The sequence below is a fragment of the Dipodomys merriami genome, unplaced genomic scaffold, assembly GCF_024711535.1.
Source record: "Dipodomys merriami isolate MVZ:Mamm:240054 unplaced genomic scaffold, mDipMer1.0.p SCAF_3, whole genome shotgun sequence".
In the NCBI taxonomy this organism is placed as follows: Eukaryota; Metazoa; Chordata; class Mammalia; order Rodentia; family Heteromyidae; genus Dipodomys; species Dipodomys merriami.
The window spans coordinates 113,901,016-113,921,944 of NW_027204492.1; the positions used below are offsets into that span (position 1 = coordinate 113,901,016).

Consider the following 20,929-nt stretch of genomic DNA (forward strand, 5'->3'; position numbering starts at 1 on the left):
TATATTCCCACCAGGTGGCGCTACAACACAATGGACTAATTTACTATCTAGTATTAAATGAATACCAAAGGATTAAGAAATATGGAGTTCATAAATGTCCACCAGGTGGTGGTACAACATAACAATCCAGTCTTCCGTCATCCATTTCGTAATCTATTTCTTCCTCAACTGGAGTTTCAAATACGATTTTTACCTTTTAAGTGTTCATTGTTCCCCATCACCAATATTTTTGTTCAAGTGAGTTAAATTATATAATGACTAAAATTCAACTGCGAAGATTAATGGAATAGAGCCATCTCCATCAGATGCAGAATTCCCATTGCCTGGAGTGAGTATTTGAGGACCCACTAAGCCTTTTGTCGTGTGTGTGTGTGTGTGTGTGTGTGTGTGTGTGTGTGTGTGTGTGTGTGTGTGTGTGTGTGTGTGTTGGCACTAGGGCTTAAGGGCCAAGGAGCTGGCCCTTAACATTTTCACTCAAGGGTATCAGGTATTTGAATCTCCCTTCCACTTCTGGGCTTTTTGGTGGTTAATTGGAGATAAGGGTGTCACTGAATTACTGACTTTGCTTCTAGGGCTGGCTTGAAACCGTGATCCTCTGATCTCAGCCACCTTAACAGGATTATAAGCGGGAGGAGGCACAAGGGCCCAGATCTCTGTTTTTAGCTAGGCCAGTGGCCGCCTGTAAGAAAAATTCCAAGCCTCCTTTACCCCTGGGATGGATGATCATGATGTTCATACCATTAGTGGGAGAATAAGAGCAGAAATGCTATCGGCAACTTGTAAGTCAATATTTCTCCTTTGGTGCTTACTTTGCTCCCAGGTTCATGTAGCACTATCTGGGGGGCGTTTACTGCGGTCACAATTGGGAGGTACCACTGGCATTTAGTGGGGGATGGCCAGAGATGCTGCTGATCCTCTGATACACCGGACAACCCTCCGGTCACAGAATGACCCCTCCTCAAATGTAAAAACAAATTGGAGACCCTCAGATGAGGACACAGTGCTAGAGGAAAGAGCCTATGCCAGAAGCGAGTGCAGAGGAGAGGCGCGCCAACCAAGGGAGGGAGGGGGGCTGCCACATCTGTCTGGACTCCTAACACCCAGACTGTGGTGAGACAGACATTTGTCAAAGCCTTGAGTCCCAAGAGCGTCCAGCCTCTGTGACAGCAGCCAAAATCAATTAATACATTTTTCTTTCTATCCACTCTCAGTCTAAGTCTGGTTGTGCCTTTCTCGGGATCCCCGATCGCGCTCGCCCCCGTGCCAGCACTGAGACGTCTCCCGCGAGACATTCAAACTCCTTTCCCGCGCTCCTCCCCCACGGAGCAAGATTCCCAGACTAAGCCCGCCCTCCAGCCCACGTCAGCCCTGGATGCGGATGTGACGCGGGGGGGCTTGAGCGGGACTTCCTGCGCAGCAGACTCGCGTGGCTCTAAAGCGGAAGAGTGCTTTTAGTTGCCCGGCAACGCGGTCCTGAAGTCTCTGTGGCTCTTGTGTCTCCCCCGCCCCCCCCCCCCAAAACTGGAAAGTAGGCTCCTGGCTCAGCCATCGCCTGGTATCTGCAAGCTGCGTAGCCATGAGGTGACTTGGGGGGGAGCTGAGTTGCTGTGCGGGAGTGAAGGAGGAAGCTGGCCGCCCCGGGGGCCTGGCTTGCTCCGACGCTGGGAGTCGGTGTCCGGGCTGTCACGTTGCCGTGGTAATTGTTCCCATTCTGTGACCATCCAGCCCACTGTGTGAATGGGATGGATCCTTGGAGGGATGCCTGTTGGCCTGTCTCCTGGGAAATAATTGAGGTTTTTCTTTCTTTTCCCTTGCACTTTGACCTTTGTGGGCGGGCCGAGTTGTTTAAGCGGGAATTACCATGACAACGAAGGCCCGCTGCAGAAATTGCTAGAAAAGTTGTTTCACAGACTAGGCTCTTTCTTCAGCTGTTTCTCATCTTAAGTAAGAAAAATATTACTTGAAAATTTTAAAGAGTAATAACACAAAGAAGGCTTCTAGGGTTATTTTACCTAACTGCTATGAATTGTGGGATTGTGCATGGTCTTTAAAAATACAATTTTTGCTGGTATTTATCAGAGCAACAGGCTCTTTGGGATGACATATGCATATATACATACATACATATACACATGCAAGCATATTTTTCTTTTCGTGGCACTGGGGATTGAAACCAGGGCCTTGTCCATACTATGCAAATTCTCGACGGCTGAGCTACTTCCCTAGCCCATTGAGTCAGGGTTTCCCTATGTAATTCAAAGTAGCCTGGATCTCCCTTGTGGTGTAGCTTGGATTCTAGCCCTCCATAGCGCTGAGATTACAGGCATGTGCCAATATATCAGATTCTGAAACCATATATTCGTAAGAGATTCTTGGTATCTTTTGGTAAGGTTTACTGAAGGCAAGTTCACTGGAAGTGTAATGGATTTCCTCATGTACCTTCTCTGTTGTGCTGGGAACAAGTACAGACTAAAGTTTAAGGGAGAAATGTTCATTCTAAAATTGTTTTACAGGTGATAAATGATCATTTTATGTTTCTTAAGATCCAGTATTTCAAGAGAAGGTAAAGAGGCTGGGAGGAAGTTGAACAATTAAGGCTACAGTGTAGGTAAGTGAGTTTACAAACTAGGTACAGAACTACTTCTCTCCATTAGGAAATCCACCCATAGAACAATTGGACAAGTAAATAAAGAATAACTGTAGTTGATTAAAGGCTAGATGGATTTAAAATATCTTGAAAAAACTTTTGATGTATTTTAAAAGTTGCTTCCTGAAAAGATTTGGGGCCTTATAGTCAGTTATTTGAGTTAACAGCTCCTCGATCAGTTGGAAGAAAGAATGTTAGGAGATTATAACAATCTCAGTAGCTATTATTTAATAGCTATTATCTTTATACTGCAAGGATAATGAGAAAAGTACAAGGAACAAATTATAATTAAGTGCCCAGATGGGTTGGAGTATGAGTCCTGTATTCAGAAAGCAGAGATTAACGTGGAATTAGCATGAATATGTTTACAGAGGGGGGAATAAACTTTAAGACTGTGAAAATGTGAAAGTGGTCTTAGCCACTTGAAGTAGTCACAATTTTTGCTGATAGGTCTTCAATTTGCAATGCCTGCTAATTCTGGTCTTATTTCGCTATGCTCACACCAGGTTTTGCTATGTGACTGATAGGCCTGAAGTGAAGCCAACTTAATCTGGATTTTTTTTGCCAGTCCTGGGGCTTGAACTCAGGGCCCAGATGCTGTCCCTGAGCTGCTTTTGCTCAAGGCTAGCACTCTACCACTTGAGCCACAGTGCATGCTAGGCAAGCACTCTACCACTAAGCCGCATTCCAACCCCCAAATCTGGATTTGTTGTTGTTGTTTTGAACTGTATTTTCATTGTGTCACTTTCATTATCCTAGTTTTCAGTTCTCCCTTTAGCTCATATATTCATGAGTGAGAGGTAACTGCCTCCTAGTTCACTTCTGACTCTGAGGCTAGCTACATACAGACTCCGTGAACTTGCAAATTAATCACCCTTACTGACAGATTAAACAATGCCCTTCTGTGGCTGGGATGTCATTGGTATGGGGGGGGGTATAATTGTTAAATACATCCTTTCTTTCAGTCTTCTTCCCCATGCCAGTGCTTTGTTTGTGACAGTACTTACTGCAACATCCAGAAGAGTAAACTGGGGCTTGCTGTTAAAAGAAGGAAAAGGAAATCAAGGAGGTTTTGCGGGGGAGGGGGGGTCCCTCACCCTTTAACTTTTAAGCTGGCTGTTATAGATGGGAAGGTGCAGGTTTTCTAAACATACTGGCTTGTGTACTTGCAGTAGTGGAAAGATGGAGTTTGGACCCCTGTGGGTAGGAGAAGGCCTTTCATACTTAGGCCATCTTTGATGCCCAAATCACTAGGCAGGGACCATGCAGAGCCACAGGAGGGAGCCCAGGAGGACATCAAGCTGGGTATGTTTGCCAGCCTAGCAGCCAGCTAGGGGTGGCAGCAAGGCTTGCCTGAGAAGGTGGGCAAGAAGCAGTGCTCTCAAATGTCTCTTATATTAGTTTTCCGTAATTGAATGTCTGTCTTGCCAGTGTTTATATTTCAAAAGGCGTGTTTGCTGAGATTTAGCATTGCACTACAGACATTGCTAGAATCACATATGACACAGTTTACGTAAAGTCAGGTTTCTTACCAGGTCTTCGTTTATTTTGTTGCAGACACCATTCAGCTTTAAAACAGTGAATTTGAGGATTTAAATCCCCAAGAATAATATAGCTGACTCAAAGAGCAAAATTCATGGGAACCTTTATAGAAAAGGTTTGCCTTTCAGAGTTTTAGCCAGAGTAACTGAGTTGATGATTGACTTTCAATACGTTTCTGGGTAAAACTCAAAGAAAATAAGTCTTTAATTTTAGTTTTAGTACTTAGTTTTAAGAATTCTATAGAAAAGGCATATATGCTAGAAAGGAAAAACTAATTAAAGGGGAATTTGTATTTTTATGTTACTTACCTGCTTGTTGAGACAAATCATAGGTCCTATTTTTATAATAATATAAATATGAGCTGCATGCTGGTGGCTCATACCTATAATCCTAGCTGCTCAGATAGCTTGAGATCTGAGAATCACAGTTTGAAGCCCACGTAGGCAGGTAAGTCCATAGGATGCTTATTTCCAATAAACTACCTCCCAAAAAAGCCTGGAGTGAAGCTGTAGCTCAGGGACAGTGCCCAACCATTTGGATGCCTGTGGTTCATGCCTGTAATTCTAGGTACCTGGAGGCTAAGACCTGGAAGGTCACAGTTCAAGGCCAGCCTGGGCAGAAAAGTCTGGCTTTATCTCTAATTAACCAATTAAGAAAAATCCAAGGTGGAGGCATGGCTCAAGTGGTAGAGCACCAGCTGTGAACAAGAAAACAAAATGAAAACACAAGGCCATGAGGTCAAGCTTAGTAAATGTGTGTGTGTGTGTGTGTGTGTGTGTGTGTGTGTGTGTGTGTAATAAATATAGGTGTGATGCCACTGCTTTTTCTATCAATAAAGCCACATTACTTATCTGTGGAATTTTTTAGAAACCTAATAGGAGTCACATAGTATTCACTGAACATTACATCTGTATTCATACATTTAAAAATATATCTCCCAGAATAAGTAGATTCACTGCCAAATAAATGCATATTTTAGTGTGGCTAGATGGGAAAATGCATCATTCAAGACTGGGGCTCTGTCCCGTCTGTAGGCCTCAGCAGTGTTTAGTGAATGACCTCAACCCTGTTTTTTTCCTTCCTCCTTTGGAGAGGACAATGAGTTGCCTCTGTTACTCCCAGGGGCTCAGCTGGGTAGTGACCATGATGCCATTGTGCTTTCTGTGGAGGGCTGCACAGCTTGTAGAGCTTGGATCCGGTTTTCCCTGACATTGCCAATCCCTTTTCTCCTCTCTGCCAGCCCATTAGGAGACAAGTTGTTGTTCAGCCCTGAAGCCTTGCGCCATGAAAAGAGAAGTTCCTAGGGAGATGGAGAATAAGAGATTCAAATGAAAGATCCATGGAAAGGGCTTTGAAACCTGCCATACCCACAAGCTTTCTTCCTTTTGTCTGAAAACGTTGCTAAAGTGCCTAGGGTTGCTTGTTTTCGTTTATATGTTTTTCTTTTATAAAAATACTGTATTGTCTCTAAGTAGTTGTACAGTGGAGATGCCATTTAACAAAGCAGTGTATCAATACAATGCATCTTGATCAACGTCACCCCCTTCAACATTCTCACCTCCCCTTCTACTCATTCCTTCCCTTACTTAATTGTGTGGTGTACACAATAAACTCTTGACTGCATTCATCTTTCCTCCCTCTTCACTCTCCCCTTCCCCTTGGCCCTATGCCCCCTCTTACATGTACCCCTTTCCTAGTGCTGAGTTTGTTGGACTTTTAATGTTTACAGAATCCCAGGCATTCTTATTAGGTCCTGAAGCTCTTTATATGGAAAGAAATAGCCAGCATTTTGAAAGGACCTATTTTCAGAGAGGATTTTCTTACCCGAGGAGCTAACTTGATAGGAACTGATGAACTGGTGACTTAGAAAGAATATATTCCTTCTGAGGCATAGGTACCCAAACTTCATCCTGCTTTGTGTCCTAATGTCCTGTCTAGCAATGCCAAGTAGCAGGGTCCAGTCAGAAATCATGCACTGCTGGGCTCTGGTGGCTCCCACCTGTAATTAGCTACTCAGAAGGCTAAGATCTCAGGGTTGAGGTTTGAAGGTAGCTGAGGTTTGAAGCTAATGAGATGCGTATCTCCAATTGACTAGTAAAAAGCCAGAAATGAGGCATAAAAGAAACAGCATCCAGGCACTGAGTTCAAGCCTCAGGACTGGCATCAAAAGAAAAAGAAAACAGAATTTGGTCAATTTGAACCTATCCAAATTCTCAATTGACTGGCTTGGTTTTAAATATTTTATGAGTCATTGGAAGAAGTCTAAATTCAAAGTTGTTTTATTTTATGAGACAGTCTTTCTTTGTAACCCAGACTGGCCTCAAACTCATGGTCCTCCTATCTCTGCTTTCCTAATGCTGGGGTTCACAGATTTGTGCCATAATCCTGCTGGGATTCAAAATTCTTAATTTTCTGAAAGCACACAGATGTCTCCTAGACTTTTCTAATTTAATTTGTGTGCTACTTGCTAATCTATGAAACAAATTTGATTAAGACACATGGAGTTCACTTTAATATTATTATGTACTTCAAGCTTCTCAGAAAGCTATTTAGATTGTACTATTACTGTTAGAAATACAAAACCTGCCTGTAATAATCAGCCACTTAGAGGCTACACTTTACAACTTAGTACTCAAGTATAGACAGATTCCTATCATAATCCATTTGTGTTAGTTTTGTTTCTCTGAATGGTAAGACGCCCAAGAATTGACCATTTTATATTCCTCACATAGTCTATAAAGCACAAAGACATTAGCTAGGTTTTCAGGTGATTGCTCATATTTAAAACTTTTACATTATAGATAGAAAGTAGTGTGAACTCAGTTTCTACTTCCACTACTTTTGCTAACTACTTTCTAGTTTATAGTCACTGCATGTGTGTGCAATACTGAGTTTTGGATGGTAAATAGGATGTATTGAGTATGTCGGCCCTCCAAGAAATAGCCTTTTTGGAAGCTTGTTATATATGAAAAGTTATGAATGGTTCTCTTTAGGTTCAATCTTAAAAGATAGAAGTAGTGAATTTAACATCTCAGTTTTTTGCATAATCATATCAAAGCATCTTACAGAGATTACAAAGTAACTGTTTTGTAAGATTTTGACGTGTTTTGTTTGTTTTAACTATATCTTCTAGTCAAGTGAAATACAAAAACTAAGACTCCTTTAGTATCTCATTTCCAGAGTTTAAAAACCTATGGTTTTGTTGTTAGCAGTTTTATCTCACAGAAGCTTAAGTGCACATGCATTAAGTACATTCTAGTGTAACCAGGTATTTAATAACTGAACCCTTGAATGGGGGGAGATCTTGTATATGCATCTTGTATATACATTTTCCTAATTTGGGGAGGGGAAGGGAAATAACAAAATGCTGAAATAAGGATACAGGCTAGCCCATTTAACAATGAGAAGTACAAGATACTATGTTGAAAATGAACTTTACAACTAACTTCAGGGGGTAGGGGGTAGAGATGTGGGGGAAGGGAAGAGTTGAGGATGTAGGAAAGGAAGGGATAGTAGGGGAAAAACAAAGGAGGGGGGTAACAATGCTCGATAAGAAATGTACTCATTACCTTACTCACGTAACTGTAACTTCTCTGTACAGTATCTTCACAATATAAAAAAGCCTCAACCAAGCCCACGTGAGGCTGGACAGATGTCTTGTTTGAAGATACTTCTGCAGTCAGAAAGCTAGGGCAAGATCCTGCAGAGATTTCCAGTCAGTTGGAAAGATACATTCTTCTGAAGGCTCAGAAGGACCCAGGGTTATCTTAAGTACACATCAACCTGCTAAGGACTGGTAAATAATCACTCTAACTTTTTAGTTTGTGTCCTGTATGTACTCTTTTGTATATGCATACAGACTACTAAATATTTCTATCTTTATTTCCATAAACTTGACAATTAATTGAATGCAAACCATGAAGGCCATTTGGCCACTTAATTGTGCCTAAGGAGATCTCCTTTACCCACCACAAGTGGATAGCATGGTCGTGAAGTTTGAGCATGCTGGTGGCAGGCAGCCTCTCAGGGACTAGCTCCTCTGCAAACCACAACATAACCATGAACATTTCCACAGCTGTACTTATCAGACAGATGCTCACAATGGCTGTTCTTTTCTGTTTTCAGTGCCTACTTGGACTTTCCCAGTCTGATAGGAGCAATGGTAAGATTACCTTTTTTTCTCATGAATTAAATAATTAGTCCTTAAATTCTTACTCTTTTTTTTTTGCTGGTCGTGGGGCTTGAACTCTGGGCCTGGGCACTGTCCCTCAGCTTTCAGCTCAAGGCTAACACTCCCAACACCTGAGCCACAGCACCACTTCTGGCTTTTTCTGCTTATGTGGTGCTGAGGAATTGTACCTAGGGCCTCATGCATGCAAGGCAGGCACTCTACCACTGAGCCACCTTCTCAGCCCATTCTTACTCTTTTTTAAGTCTATGCAAATTAGTCTTTAAATTCTTGATGAGAGTATAGCTCAGTGGCAGAGCACTTGCCAATGCCCTAGGTGTGAGTCTCAATGTATAGTACCACAAGAAAAAGAAAGTAACTTGAAATTCTTGTTTCATGATAGAGACCAAAGATACAGGGATAGAGCATCAAAAAACCCAAAAGCTCTGAAATAAACTTTTGGGCACCAACATGATGCTTCAAAGGTTTCAGATCCTGCATTTTCAGATTCTAAATGTTCAGTTTGTAAAATCTACGCACAGATTTTAGAATCCAAGAAACACCAAACTCGGAAATACTTTTGATTCAGCCTTATAGCTAAGGAATTCTCAAACTGCTTATCAAAACAGTAGAAGCACATCTAGTACGTGTCTAGACAACTCGTGACTCAGGTATTAAACACTGGGCTGTGCCTAACAGGTAGTAGAAGAAGTAAAGATTATCATGGTTATCAGTTATAATTGGAACACCATTTCTAACTTGGAACTAGGAAATATGGCTAAGACGATAAATAATGGGTCTTAAATCTTTCCCCACATCTTATCTAGAAATGTTCATTATTAGATTCTGTCATCGCACTGTAAGGCTCCATAACCTGAAATTAATTCACCCATAAGTCCCTAATATTCACATACACAGAGATGAAGTATGTATATACTTGGTTTCTGTTGTAGGTACAGATCTAGCAGACCTTTTTTGACCCAGTAACATCTTCCTTGTGTAGAGTAGTTGTTAGTAGATACACAGTAAATATCTTGTTACTTAGTCAATTAAATGTTTTAAGATTTCTTCGGAGGATAATCTGGTTTCTGCCACACATTTCCCCTCATTTTGTAGGCATCAACATCTGGAGCCCTCATATCTCATCCAGCATATGCAAGATACTGGGAACATTATCATCAAGCAATGGCTTGGATGAGAAGCCACCGGAGGGCCTACAGAAAGGCTGTGGAGTCCTATTTCCATTCGCTGTGGTACTGTCCTCCCACAGCATTTCCCTACAGCTCTTGGGCTGGCTATCCTCAGTCCTTCTATGGTTACTACACAGCCTGGCAGAACTCATATTACAATAACTCACAGTTTGGAAGGTCTGAACAGCCTCCATATAATGGCAATCAGATCCAGGCTTCTATAAGTGAAGACCAAACTTGGTTTGAAGAAGAAGAGATGGAGACAGAGTCTGAAGATGAGATAGTGTGCGACCTAAGCAATATGGAAATCACTGAGGAACTCCGCCAGTATTTTGCAGAGACTGAAAGGCACAGAGAAGAGCGGCGTAAGTTCAGACCTGTCCTCAGGCTTCCTTTCCTTGCCTGGATCTCTCTTTGCCTTTTTTCTTAATCTAAACACACAGAATAATTTGTGTAACTCTTTGTTTGGGTACAAGTAATATTCTATATCCAGTCCTGAGTTATGAAAAGCTATCATAATGTGTTATACCTCAGTTATATTAGTTGCTAGAGTTGTTTAATGAATGATTATTTTAGTTCTGAAATAAAGCTTATCCTAATTCCTCTACCATTTACCAAAGATATTTGCTTCACCAGATGGCGTATGTATGGGTGTGTGTGTGTGTGTGTGTGTGTGTGTGTGTGTGTGTGTGTGTGTGTGTGTGTGTGTGTGTGTGTGTGTGTGTGTGTGTGTGTGTGTGTGTGTGTGTGTGTGTGTGTGTGTGTGTGTACCATCTCTAATCTACACTATAGTCTTCAAGATATTGAATCCATTTTACAAATGAGGAAAGCAACCTCGAGTTGGTTAATAACTCAGCAGTCATTTGCTGTTAGTATTCAAGTCTTGTCTGCCTGATTCTATCTACTTCCCGTGCCTCTTGCTCTGCCAGAGCCTCTCCCTGCACTTTCTGGGTTTCTGACATACTGTACTCCATTTTTTTTGGAAGACATTGCAGTGAGCTCCCACATCTTAAATTGCTCCCTTCAGCATAGAGATCAGCATGAACCTAAGCAGAATAATGAAATGCCAGGCACTTAGAGCTGCTCTGTTTGGTTCTGCACTGGTAGAGCATTTCAGTAAAGACCTTTTATCTTCAATTACAAAACAAGATTCTTTTTGTTGCTATTGTTGGTCTTGGGGCTTGAACTCTGGGCTTAGGCACTGTCCCTCAGCTCTTCAGCTCAAGGCTAGCGCTCTACCACTTAAGCCACAGCGCCACTTCTGGCTTTTTCTGTTTATGTGGTGCTGAGGAATCGAACCCAGGGCCACAAGCACTCTACTACTGAGCCACCTTCCCAGCACAGGATTCTTTTTTTTATGCCAGTACTGGGACTTGAACACAGGGCCTGAGTGCTATCCCTTAGTTTTTTCTGCCCAAGGTTAGTACTCTACCACTTAAGCCACAGATCCATTTCCAGCTTTTGGTGGTTAATTGGAGATGAGTCTCATGGTCTTTCCTGCCCATGCTGGCTTTAAACTGCAATTCTCAGATCTCAGCCTCCTGAGTAGCTAAGATTACAGGTGGGAGTCACTGGCATTAGGCTCCTGAGCTGTTTTAGGACAGTGGAGTTGAAGTATAAAATTACAGTTATGGAGCACAGTCCCACTCTGGACATTTGTTTTATCTAGTTCAAATGTTAAAAATTACTGAAAACCGGTCAGTGTGATGGTAGATGTGGAAGGGAATTGTTTCAATACACTTTTCTTGTAATAGTGAAAATGGTGATTTGTCTGTGAAATTCAGGGTTACATTTGTCTTGGAACGAAGGACACAGGATGAAGAAACCAGTGGAAAATGGCTCCAGTTCTGCTGGCAGACACCTGTGTTCTGCTATGTTGCTGACAAGCCAGAAATGAGGCAGTCTCAACTAATCAAGTCTGTGTTTTCCCTGGGTTATACTATGATCAGTAATTTTGGCAACATAATAACTAATCTCATCAGAAAGACATGTTGATCCTAGAAAGTGGCAGGGAATGCCATTCTTCACACTCATTATCTTACTGCTCTCCTGCTCAGTGTTCTACCTTTGGGCTAATTATCTGTGGAATACTAAATGAATGTTTTCCTGCTATGTAAGATTTTCTTAAAGTCTGAGTAACTTCTGTGTTTTGATTTCATTTATGTTTCATAAGTCTACTTTAGTAATATGTAGGTTTATAAAAGGTCAAGATTATATACACCTATAGTGACTGGACTTCATTTACCACAGAATCGCTTGCACCTAGAGCAGGCCTAGCAGAGATCAATAAGAGATGATGTGCAATGATTTGAAGAGAAATCCTTTATTTGATAAATGATGTGAAAATATTTGGCCCCTGTCTGTGACTTTTCATAGTCCCTGGCTTTATTGCAATGTAATTGGCAAATAAAATTTGTACGTAAAGCTGGGCATCGGTGGTTCACACCTGTAATCATAGCTACTGAGGAGGCTGAGATAAGGGGATCACAGTTTGAAGCCAGCCCAGGCAGGAAAGTTTATGAGATACTCATAAATTACCAAAAAAAAAAGCCAAAAGTGGAACTGTGGCTCAAGTGATAGAGTGCTAGACGAGCAAATGAAGCTCAGAGACAGCACTCAATCCCTGAGTTCAAGCCCCAAGACCAACAAAAACAGTGCATGTAATCAAAAACAGAATATACCGCCTCAACCTCAATGGAAGCCAGTAGAGATTTGACTGCTTTTCTTGTTTTAATCTTTTTTTTTTTTCCGGTCTTGGGGCTTGAACTCTGGGCCTGGGCACTATCCCTGAGCTCTTCAGCTTAAGGCAAGCACTGTCACTTGAGCTACAGCACCAGTTTTCTGGTGGTTAATTGGAAATAAAAGTCTCATGGACTTTCCTGCTAGGGCTGGCTTTGAACTATAATCCTCAGATCTCAGCCTCCTGAGTAGCTAGGATTATATACTGAGCCACTGGCCCCCAGCCTCTTGTTTTAATCTTAAATGCATATTAATCCTTGTATTCATTTCCTAGGATTCCTGTGGCAAAGTACTACAAATTTAATTACAAAAAAAATAATAGAACTTCTCTCATCCTTCTACAATTTCTGAAATCAGGGTGTCAGCAGAACCATTTTTCTCCAAAGTCTCTAGGGGCCTGCTTCTGATGTCTCCTTGCATGTCTTGACTGTGACAGCATCACTCTGAACTCTGCCTCCTTCTGTACATGTCTTTCTCCCTGTGTCTTATTTTCCTTTTAATGCTTTGCATAGGGACACTCACCTGGACACCAATCCTAGATACTCAGGAGACTGAGATCTGAGGATCTCAGTTGAAAGCCAGCCCAGGTAGAAAAGTCCATGAGACTCTTCAGTTAACCACCAAAAAGCTGGAAGTGGCGTTTTGGCTCAAATGGCAGATTATTAACCAACGTTGAGTGAAAAAGCTAAAGGATAGTGCCCAGGCCCTGAGTTTATTAAGTCCCAATACTGGTGTGCATGCAGGTACACATACAGGTGAGTTTAGACTTCCTTTCAGTAGAAATGATATAACTGTCCATGCAAGGCAACTGTTATGTCTGAAATGTGTTATTAGTATTTCTCAGCTTTAGTTGGATGGTTCTCCACCTGGCTAGCCCTCGCCTCGAAAGGAAGAAAATCTGCCGGGGGGGGGGGGGGACTCCTTCTTCCCATGGGAGGAAAGACAGAAGTAATAAATAGAAGACAGACTAAACAAAGGCATTCAAACAGGCATATTCCATTCTAAGTTTTATACTTGGTTCTCTCCTGTCAGTATGTACTTTCAGATATTATCTGTGATCATCTACACACAGCCAATCTGAGAATATTTGGTTTAAAAACTGCTTCTCAGATTTGTAATAAAATCTTAGAATAGAGTTTTCTTTTTTTAATTAAGTAGAGGTGAAGCAACTTGAATGTAAGGAAACAGGGTACTCCCCTAATTCTGTGCTGCTTCCCTGCTCTCTTACCCACTCCCCCAGTCCACAAAAAAAGTCCTTATGTTGGAGAGGCCCTGGGGAACCACAAGGAACGGATCCTTGCCCATGCTAGCATGTGACATTTGACCATCTGTTTCTCTATCCCTGGGTTGTCCTCATTTTTCTTTAGCAGCATCTGAGAGGAAGAGTTGTTTACAAAAAGTAATGCATTGGTGGACAGCCACTTCCTGTGCACTTGCTTTGTGGCAGGCATGCTAGCCTCCTGGGGCTAGTGACACAGCAGCCAATAAAGGTGAGGTATGCTTTCCTTCACACCGCTCCCCCCCCCCCCCCCCCAGCTAGTTCTCAGAGCAGATCACAGGCTCATCTGCACTGACAGGCTTTGTACCCTGTGGGTCAGTGTTGCATAGCAACCGTCCCAATGCAGAGAAACTGTGGACCCTTGGAATCGTCTGAGTCACACAGAGGGGATAAGAGCTGAACCTTCACTATTGATGAGGAAGCCTGAATGGGAAGGAAATGCTAGTAGAAAATACAGACAGAAGGCTGTGTCCTTATTGATCAGGTCCTGAGGCTTGAACCCAGGGCCTGGGCACTGTCCTTGAGCTTTTTTTTTTTTGCTCAAGGATAGCACCCTGCAACTTGAGCCACAGCTCCATTTTAGGCTTTATTGGTACTTAATTGAAGATTAATAGTCTCGTGGATTTTTCTGAGCTGGCTTCAAACCACGATCCTCAGATTTCAGCCTCCTGATTATGTAGGATCACAGGCATGAGCCACTAACACCCAGCTTCCACTTTAACCTTTTAAGAGCTAAGGTCTTTTGAGCAAATGCTGACTGTGTGGTAGAACATGGTGTGGGCTTCCTTGACTGCTATGGCGGCCTGCTTCGTGTCCTGTGAATTTCATTCACTGATGTCAATACAGAATTGTTTTTGCTTGCTTAATGTCTATAAGATAGATTCTGTCAGCCGGGCACTGGTGGCTCACTTCTGTAATCCTAGCTACTAAGGAGGCTGAGATCTGAGGATCACGTTTCAAGCTAGTCCAGGCAGGAAAGTCCATGAGATTCTTATCTCCAATAAACCACCAGAAAACTGGAAGTGGCGCTGTGGCTCAAGTGGTAGAGTGCTTGACTTGAGCTGAAGAGCTCAGGGACAGAGTCCAGGCCCAGAGTTCAAACCCCACGACTGACAAAAAAAAAAAAAAGAAAGAAAAAAAATAGATTATGTCAGAAGAGTAACAAAAAGAAGCATAATTATAAATATTAGAAATTGGAAAGGAAAGGAAAATAAAGAAATAGGCTAAATTCACATATTCAAACAGCAAAGAACTATTAGCTATTAAGATAGCTGAGATCTCAGGATTTGTTAAACCTATAAACTCAAATGCTCAGATTTAGCATGACTTTGAATATCTGTCATGTGACCAAATCTGACAGTAAAGCTGATTATAGTCTCAGGACACATTCAAGAGGGATATGACAGTGGTGTGGGAACCTTCTTCTCAGGCCCTGTTTTCTGGATGGGAAGCACTAAAACACTTAGCGTCTCTGAATGTGGAATTACCTCCTCCCAAAGATATTAACAAAGCATCCATCACATGTACAAGGCAACTCGTGAATGGCGCAAGGAATCTGTTGTGCTGATATGGGAATGTCAAACCTTCAGAGGAGTCCTTGAGTAAGAGGTCCTTCTCTCTAATTCACCTTTAACGGACAGTCCACAGGCCCACCAGTAGCCCATTACACTGCCAGACTAGGGTTCTTACGAAGTGCTGTAACTGCTGAATAGTGGATGCCTGCATTGCCTTTCCTCTTCCTTCTGTAAACATCTAGCAAGCTATGCTTTCCTTCAAAGCCCTGCCAGAAGAACAGGAGTTGAATCATTCCAGGAACAGGGACAGGAAAAAGGAGATGTGCCCAGGAAGAAGCCCAAGCCAGGCTTCCGCCCCAGGTACACATAGGGCTTGTGAAAATAAGGGTCAGATGCAACCTGAGTGCTTTTGAGTTTTGGTGCTCTCTCTCTCTCTCTCTCTCTCTCTCTCTCTCTCTCTCTCTCTCTCTCTCTCTCTCTCTCTCTCTCTCTCTCTCTTCCCCCCTCCCTCTACCCCCTCTCCCTCTCTCCCTCTCTCCTCTCTCACCCCCTCGCTCTTTCTCCCTCTCTCTCCCTCCCTCCCTAGAAATATCTGAGTGGTGACTCTTTTCTCTTGCTAATTTAGACCCAGTTCATTGCTGCCATACCATGTCACCAGAACTTACTGCAAGCTGGGGGTAGGGGGGCAGGAAAAACTATCTGTGAGAAGCAAGCAACTTAAATATTGCCGTTTCAAACTTAACAAAAAGACCAACATCCAATATTTAGGAGCACATGCTTGTTGGTCTCCAGTTTATTTACCTATTAAACCAGTTTTGGTTTAGTTCTGCATCTCACAAGGAATTGAAAGTTCACTTCTATGGGTAATAGCTAGAGGACAATTGTTTGTGTGACAGTCATTTGGCTGATCTACATGTTATTCCCATATGTAAACATTGAGTACCAATGATGTAAGTCATCAGTGGCCAAATACATGTGGCCATATCCCAGTCTTAATGTTTCCAAGTTTGTAAAACACCTTCCTGCAACTCCAAGCTGGTGGTTATAAAGAGCAGGATTTATGAGAGCAACTGTGCGGAGCCATAAAGACACCTTTCCCTTCACACTTGATTAGCTCACTGCTGTGTTCCCTTCCAGAGACTTCTGGAGAGAGGACCAACAAGGAAAGGATGATTTATATCATTGTTTTATTCCCTACAACCATCTCACTCCTTATCTAGTGGCATTTCTCTTGGTGGCAATAGTCGCTGGAGATAATGTGCTTTCTGCTATATATTTCTCTCCTGACAGAGTCACTTACAAGATCTGTAAGTTGTGTCGATGTTACCTTAATGCAGCCTTGTAATGTTAACATTTTTATGTTGCTCTTTATAAAAGAGTAAAAATTCTGATATTGGGACTCACTACATTAAAATAGAAAGTAGGGGAAAATAAAATTGAATAACCATTTCTTCCATTACAGGAATGCAGTTCAATAAATAGGATTTGCACCTGCTGTTTCATCACAGCTAGTGGAGGGCTTGGCTTCCCCCAGTGAGGAAACCGAGCCCCGATTGCACTATTTGTGGTAGTGAATACTGCTTTTTGCAACACTAGGCTGTAAGCCTTTATTTCCATGCTGTGGTTGCCCAGATCAATATGAGAAAGCAACCAAGTCCCCTCCGCCATTCGTAGGTGGGCAAATAAAAGAAAGCCAGGTTCATTTTTCCTCCTGTGTTTTTAGGATATGTTTCAGAGGTTTGGTGGCTTGGAGTGACAGGTTTCTTTATGGCCTTTGCCATTTCAATCATCACCTCTAAGCAAATACTAAAATCTACAGGTCAGGCCTCGGGTTCTAGACAGCATGTCAGCTGGCACAGCTGGTTGATGTCCCAGTGGGGAAGGAAATGCTGAGGAACCATAGGGGCCTCAGACAATGCCCACCGCACCTTCTCATGCCCCAGGAGTGTTTGGACATGCATGTGTGTTCATGTTAGTGTCTGTTCCCAGGGCGGCAGCGGGAACTGGATGCAGAACGCCTACTGGAGTATGTGAATGCTGACCACGGCCTGTACTATATGCGCCCCACAGTGAAGCCTCCAACTGAGAAGCCTGGTGAGCGGCGCAAGGCTGAGATGAAGATCTTGTATGGAAAGAGCGCTGCCAAGATACAGGCCATGGAGACTGCAGTGCAGTTAAGCTTTGACAAGCACTGTGACAAACATCAGCCTAAATACTGGCCTGTCATTCCCCTCAAGTTCTAAGCCCTGGGCACAGGGACTTCAGGGGATGCTTCCTGAACAGCGTACCCAGCCTCATCCCCTTCCCTTTGCATCCATCCTCTTCATCTCTCCCATGCATTTCTCAGGGAAAGAGGCCTTGGCACTAAGCTATAACATGTCTGCCAGAGTCCCAGAGAGCACTCTGTGGGTTGATGGGATGTTAGCCACTTAGAAATCTATACTATTGCTTACATAGGCTTTGCCTTGATAATATCGTATACATTTCACCAGGTTTTTGTTGCTGTTATTGTTTTGGTTGGTGTTTTTTGGGTTTTTATTGCTAGTTCTTGGGCTTGACCTAATGGCATCACACTCTGGCATTTTTTTTTGCTCAGAACTGGTGCTTTACCACTTGAGCCACACCTCTGCTTCCAGCTTCTTACTCTTTAATTAGAAATAAGAGTCTCAAGGATTTGTATGCCCACATATCCTTGAACCAAGATCCTTAGTTCTCAGCCTCCTGACTAATTAGGATTATAGGCGTAAGCTACAGGTACCTGGCTATATCAGTTTTTATGTTATCACGAGGGTGTTCAGTTTATTAAATTTCTTGCAGAGATAATTGCCTAGATATTTGCCCTTTTTCAATTTCCTTCCTTTAATCCACTGAGCATTACAAAAGCCTTAAATAAATCAAATGCACTCTGACTGCCGTAGCCCCCACTGAAAACCACGAGACAAATACCACTTGTCGCCAATTCAGGGCACCTACATGTCCTGTAAAGAGCCAGAGAGGAAATCCTTTTGACTTTTCAGACTACATAGAGTTTGTTGTGACTATTCAACCCTGCCCTCATAGTGACCAAGCAGCCATAGATAGTAAGTAAACAAAAAAATGTATGGCTGAGTTTCAATAAAACTTTATACAAACAAGATTTGGTCTTAAAGTGGTAGTTTGTCAGCCTCTGCTCGAATAGAGTGAAAAATCACTGTCAGATTTTCATTGTTCTCTACAGAGCTTGAATATTGTGCAGAATTGAGTGCAAAGAACAATCGCTCCCAAACCTAGTCCCTTCTGCCATTTGCTTTGTTGTACATATTCATGATTGAGCTCTTACTATAGGTTGCAAATATTCTTTGAATAAGGGAATACATCTCTGGAAAGTCTGAAAATTGATGGAATAGCCCATTTGTGGAAAACAGCTGCCTCTAAATAAGTGATTGCAGTGCATTGCCAGGGTGAGCCTGTGCTCACCTGAGATTAGCACATCCATCAAAGGTGGATGAACAAATTTAGTATTGACATGTTTCTCCCTAAGAACATTTAGCTTCCCATTCAGCCCCTATCCCGAGACAAAAGCATTACCTTGCCAAGCTCTCCTTTTATTACTGGAGTTGCAATTTATGCTTAGATATGCAGACAGAAACCAGAAGGCATTTTCCCCTGAGGTGACACATGACTAACATTTCAAATCAAGGCATTCCTCCTTATTATTAGAAGTTCATGTGCCTAAACAGGGAAACAAAATAAATATGATTCAAACACAAACCAAAGCCTGTAGTCATAGCAGGTGCTTCCGTGCCCTGTTGCGGGCACGGCAAGAGCAGGGCTTCTTGGCCTCAGCACTAGTGATGTTTGGGGCCAGGTGGGTCTGTTGTGGGGAGGGAGCTGCCATGTACACTGCAAGGTATTCAACAATATCCCTGGCCTTCCCCTCCTCCATCCCATTAATACCCTATCACCATTGGGACAACCAAGCACACCTCAAACATTGCCAAATGTCTCCAGTGGTAGGAGAGCAAAATCTAATGAGAAGGAGGAAGGTGATTATCAGGGAAGGATCAAGACTGTCAAATAGTTTTCTGTGTTTGGAGACCTCCCAGTAGTTAGGAGAAATTGGAACCATTTCTTTATGTGCAGAGTCTGGAGAATGCTAGACAAATTGGTACCAGTCAGATCACAAAGAGTGCTTCATGATTGTGAAATGAACTTTTTGCAACATACTAGAAGGAGGCTGAGAGATTTCTTGGGGAAATGGCATACTGTAACTAGGGATAGGTGGGAAAGGGGGGATGCAGCTGATAGGACTCAGAATCAGCCTAGTAAGGGAACTCAAGCAAAGCTCAAAGTGCCCCGAGAATCCACACATAGCTAGTGTTGCTGTTTCAGTGATAGGAGCCAGCCTGCTCAACTAGCTGCCTGAAAAATGTAAAATCCAGATCTTATTCTCAATGGGTCCCAGTCTATAGCATTATAGTCTTATCCTAGTCACTCAGAAGAGACGGGGAAGATTTGAGTTCGAGGCTACTGGGAGCAAAAACTTCAAGGGCTCCCATCTCAACCAATAGAATTGGGCACAGAAGTAAATACCTGTTATTCCAAGTATGTGTGAACTTCAGGCCAGCCTGGGCATAAACACCAGACCTTATTTGAAAAATAATGGAAGCAAAAGGAGCTAGGAGTGTGGCTCAAGTAATAGCCTTCTTAGCATGGTTTGAAACCAGTCTGGGCAAACAAATCTAAGAGATGTTAACCATTAATAAAGCCAGAAGTAGAAGTGTGGATCCAGAATACCAGCCTTGAGTGAATAAAGCTAACAAAAGTGCCAGGCCCTGAGTTCAAAAACTTAATATTGGCACCAAATAAATAATGAAAAGCACTGAGTAGGGGCAAAGCTCAAGTGGTAGAGCACTTGCCTGCATGAGACTCTGGGTTCAATATCTAATACTGAGTGGGGGGGGGGACAATCTGGACTTCCCATGCTGGCTTTGAACTGTGATCCTCAGACCTGAGCCTCCTAAATAGCTAGGATTAGAGGTATGATACATTGACACTCAACCAATGCTACTTTTTTTGCAAATGATCTTTCATATCCCTTCTTTGTTCCTTTCTACATGCTAACTTATAGAATTTTGCTGCTAGAGCATGGAATGCAGATTGTACTTTTAGCTCTTTCCTCAACTCTTCCAGAATTCTGGATGCACGACTAGCTCATATCTCCTGACCTTTAGAATCACAGCATTGCAAGGAAACATAACTGGCCAGCCAATTCAATATCACACTCAACTGAATATTCTTTCTATATCTTGCAGATGTGTAAGAACATCCCTGTGGCAGGCTTTCAAATTTAAAATGTGTTGGCTCAAAGATTTCTCTTTTCCAGCTTAAATGTCAACTTCTGTGGTACATAAAGTACAGACTCTTCTTTATTATGCCCCTCTGATAACACTGTATTTTCAGTCCTACAAAATTTGATATCAGAAACTAATATTTGGTTTCCTCATCAATATATACTTGGTTTGTGTGTGTGTGTGTGTGTGTGTGTGTGAGAGAGAGAGAGAGAGAGAGAGAGAGAGAGAGAGAGAGAGAGAGGGGGGGGGGGAGAGAGGAGAGAGAGAGAGAGAGAGAGAGAGAGAGAGAGAGAGAGAGAGAGCACACGCACGTGCATGCACATACATGTGTGTGTTGGTATTTAACTCAAGGTCTGGGCACTGTCCTTGAGCTTTTTTTCCAAGGTTAGTCCTCTACCACTTCAGTCATAGCTCCACTTCCAGCTTTTTGGTGTTTAATTAGAGATGAGTCTCATGAACTTTCTTGCCCAGGCTGGCTTTGAAAAGCAATCCTCAAATCTCAGCCTTCTCAGTAGTA

The 20,929-nt window shown here is 42.5% G+C and overlaps 1 protein-coding gene across 4 annotated transcripts; it reads left to right on the forward strand.

The window, feature by feature from the left end:
• The first annotated feature begins 281 nt into the window (after positions 1 to 281).
• Positions 282 to 20,569, forward strand: Gemin8 (gem nuclear organelle associated protein 8). Of its 4 annotated transcripts, none has more exons than XM_070040845.1 (5): positions 1,519 to 1,581; positions 2,544 to 2,608; positions 8,315 to 8,351; positions 9,474 to 9,912; positions 17,069 to 20,569. In XM_070040845.1, exons 3-5 carry the CDS (start codon positions 8,349 to 8,351, stop codon positions 17,320 to 17,322), a joined length of 696 nt encoding a protein of 231 aa, XP_069896946.1. In that variant the 5' UTR covers positions 1,519 to 1,581; positions 2,544 to 2,608; positions 8,315 to 8,348; the 3' UTR covers positions 17,323 to 20,569. The 4 variants fall into 4 exon arrangements, with proteins under 4 accessions (XP_069896944.1, XP_069896945.1, XP_069896946.1 ...); XM_070040846.1 differs by lacking the exon at positions 1,519 to 1,581 and adding an exon at positions 1,616 to 1,696; XM_070040843.1 differs by lacking the exons at positions 1,519 to 1,581; positions 2,544 to 2,608 and adding an exon at positions 282 to 328.
• The last annotated feature ends 360 nt before the right edge of the window (positions 20,570 to 20,929 follow it).

Bases quoted from the DNA above. Each gene is read 5' to 3' on its own strand.
- Gemin8 (XM_070040843.1), top strand. From the start codon at position 306: ATGCAGAATTCCCATTGCCTGGA. The intron at 329-8,314 runs GTGAGTATTTGA...TTCTGTTTTCAG, and splicing joins CAGAATTCCCATTGCCTGGA to TGCCTACTTGGACTTTCCCA. The intron at 9,913-17,068 runs GTAAGTTCAGAC...GTCTGTTCCCAG, and splicing joins AAGGCACAGAGAAGAGCGGC to GGCGGCAGCGGGAACTGGAT.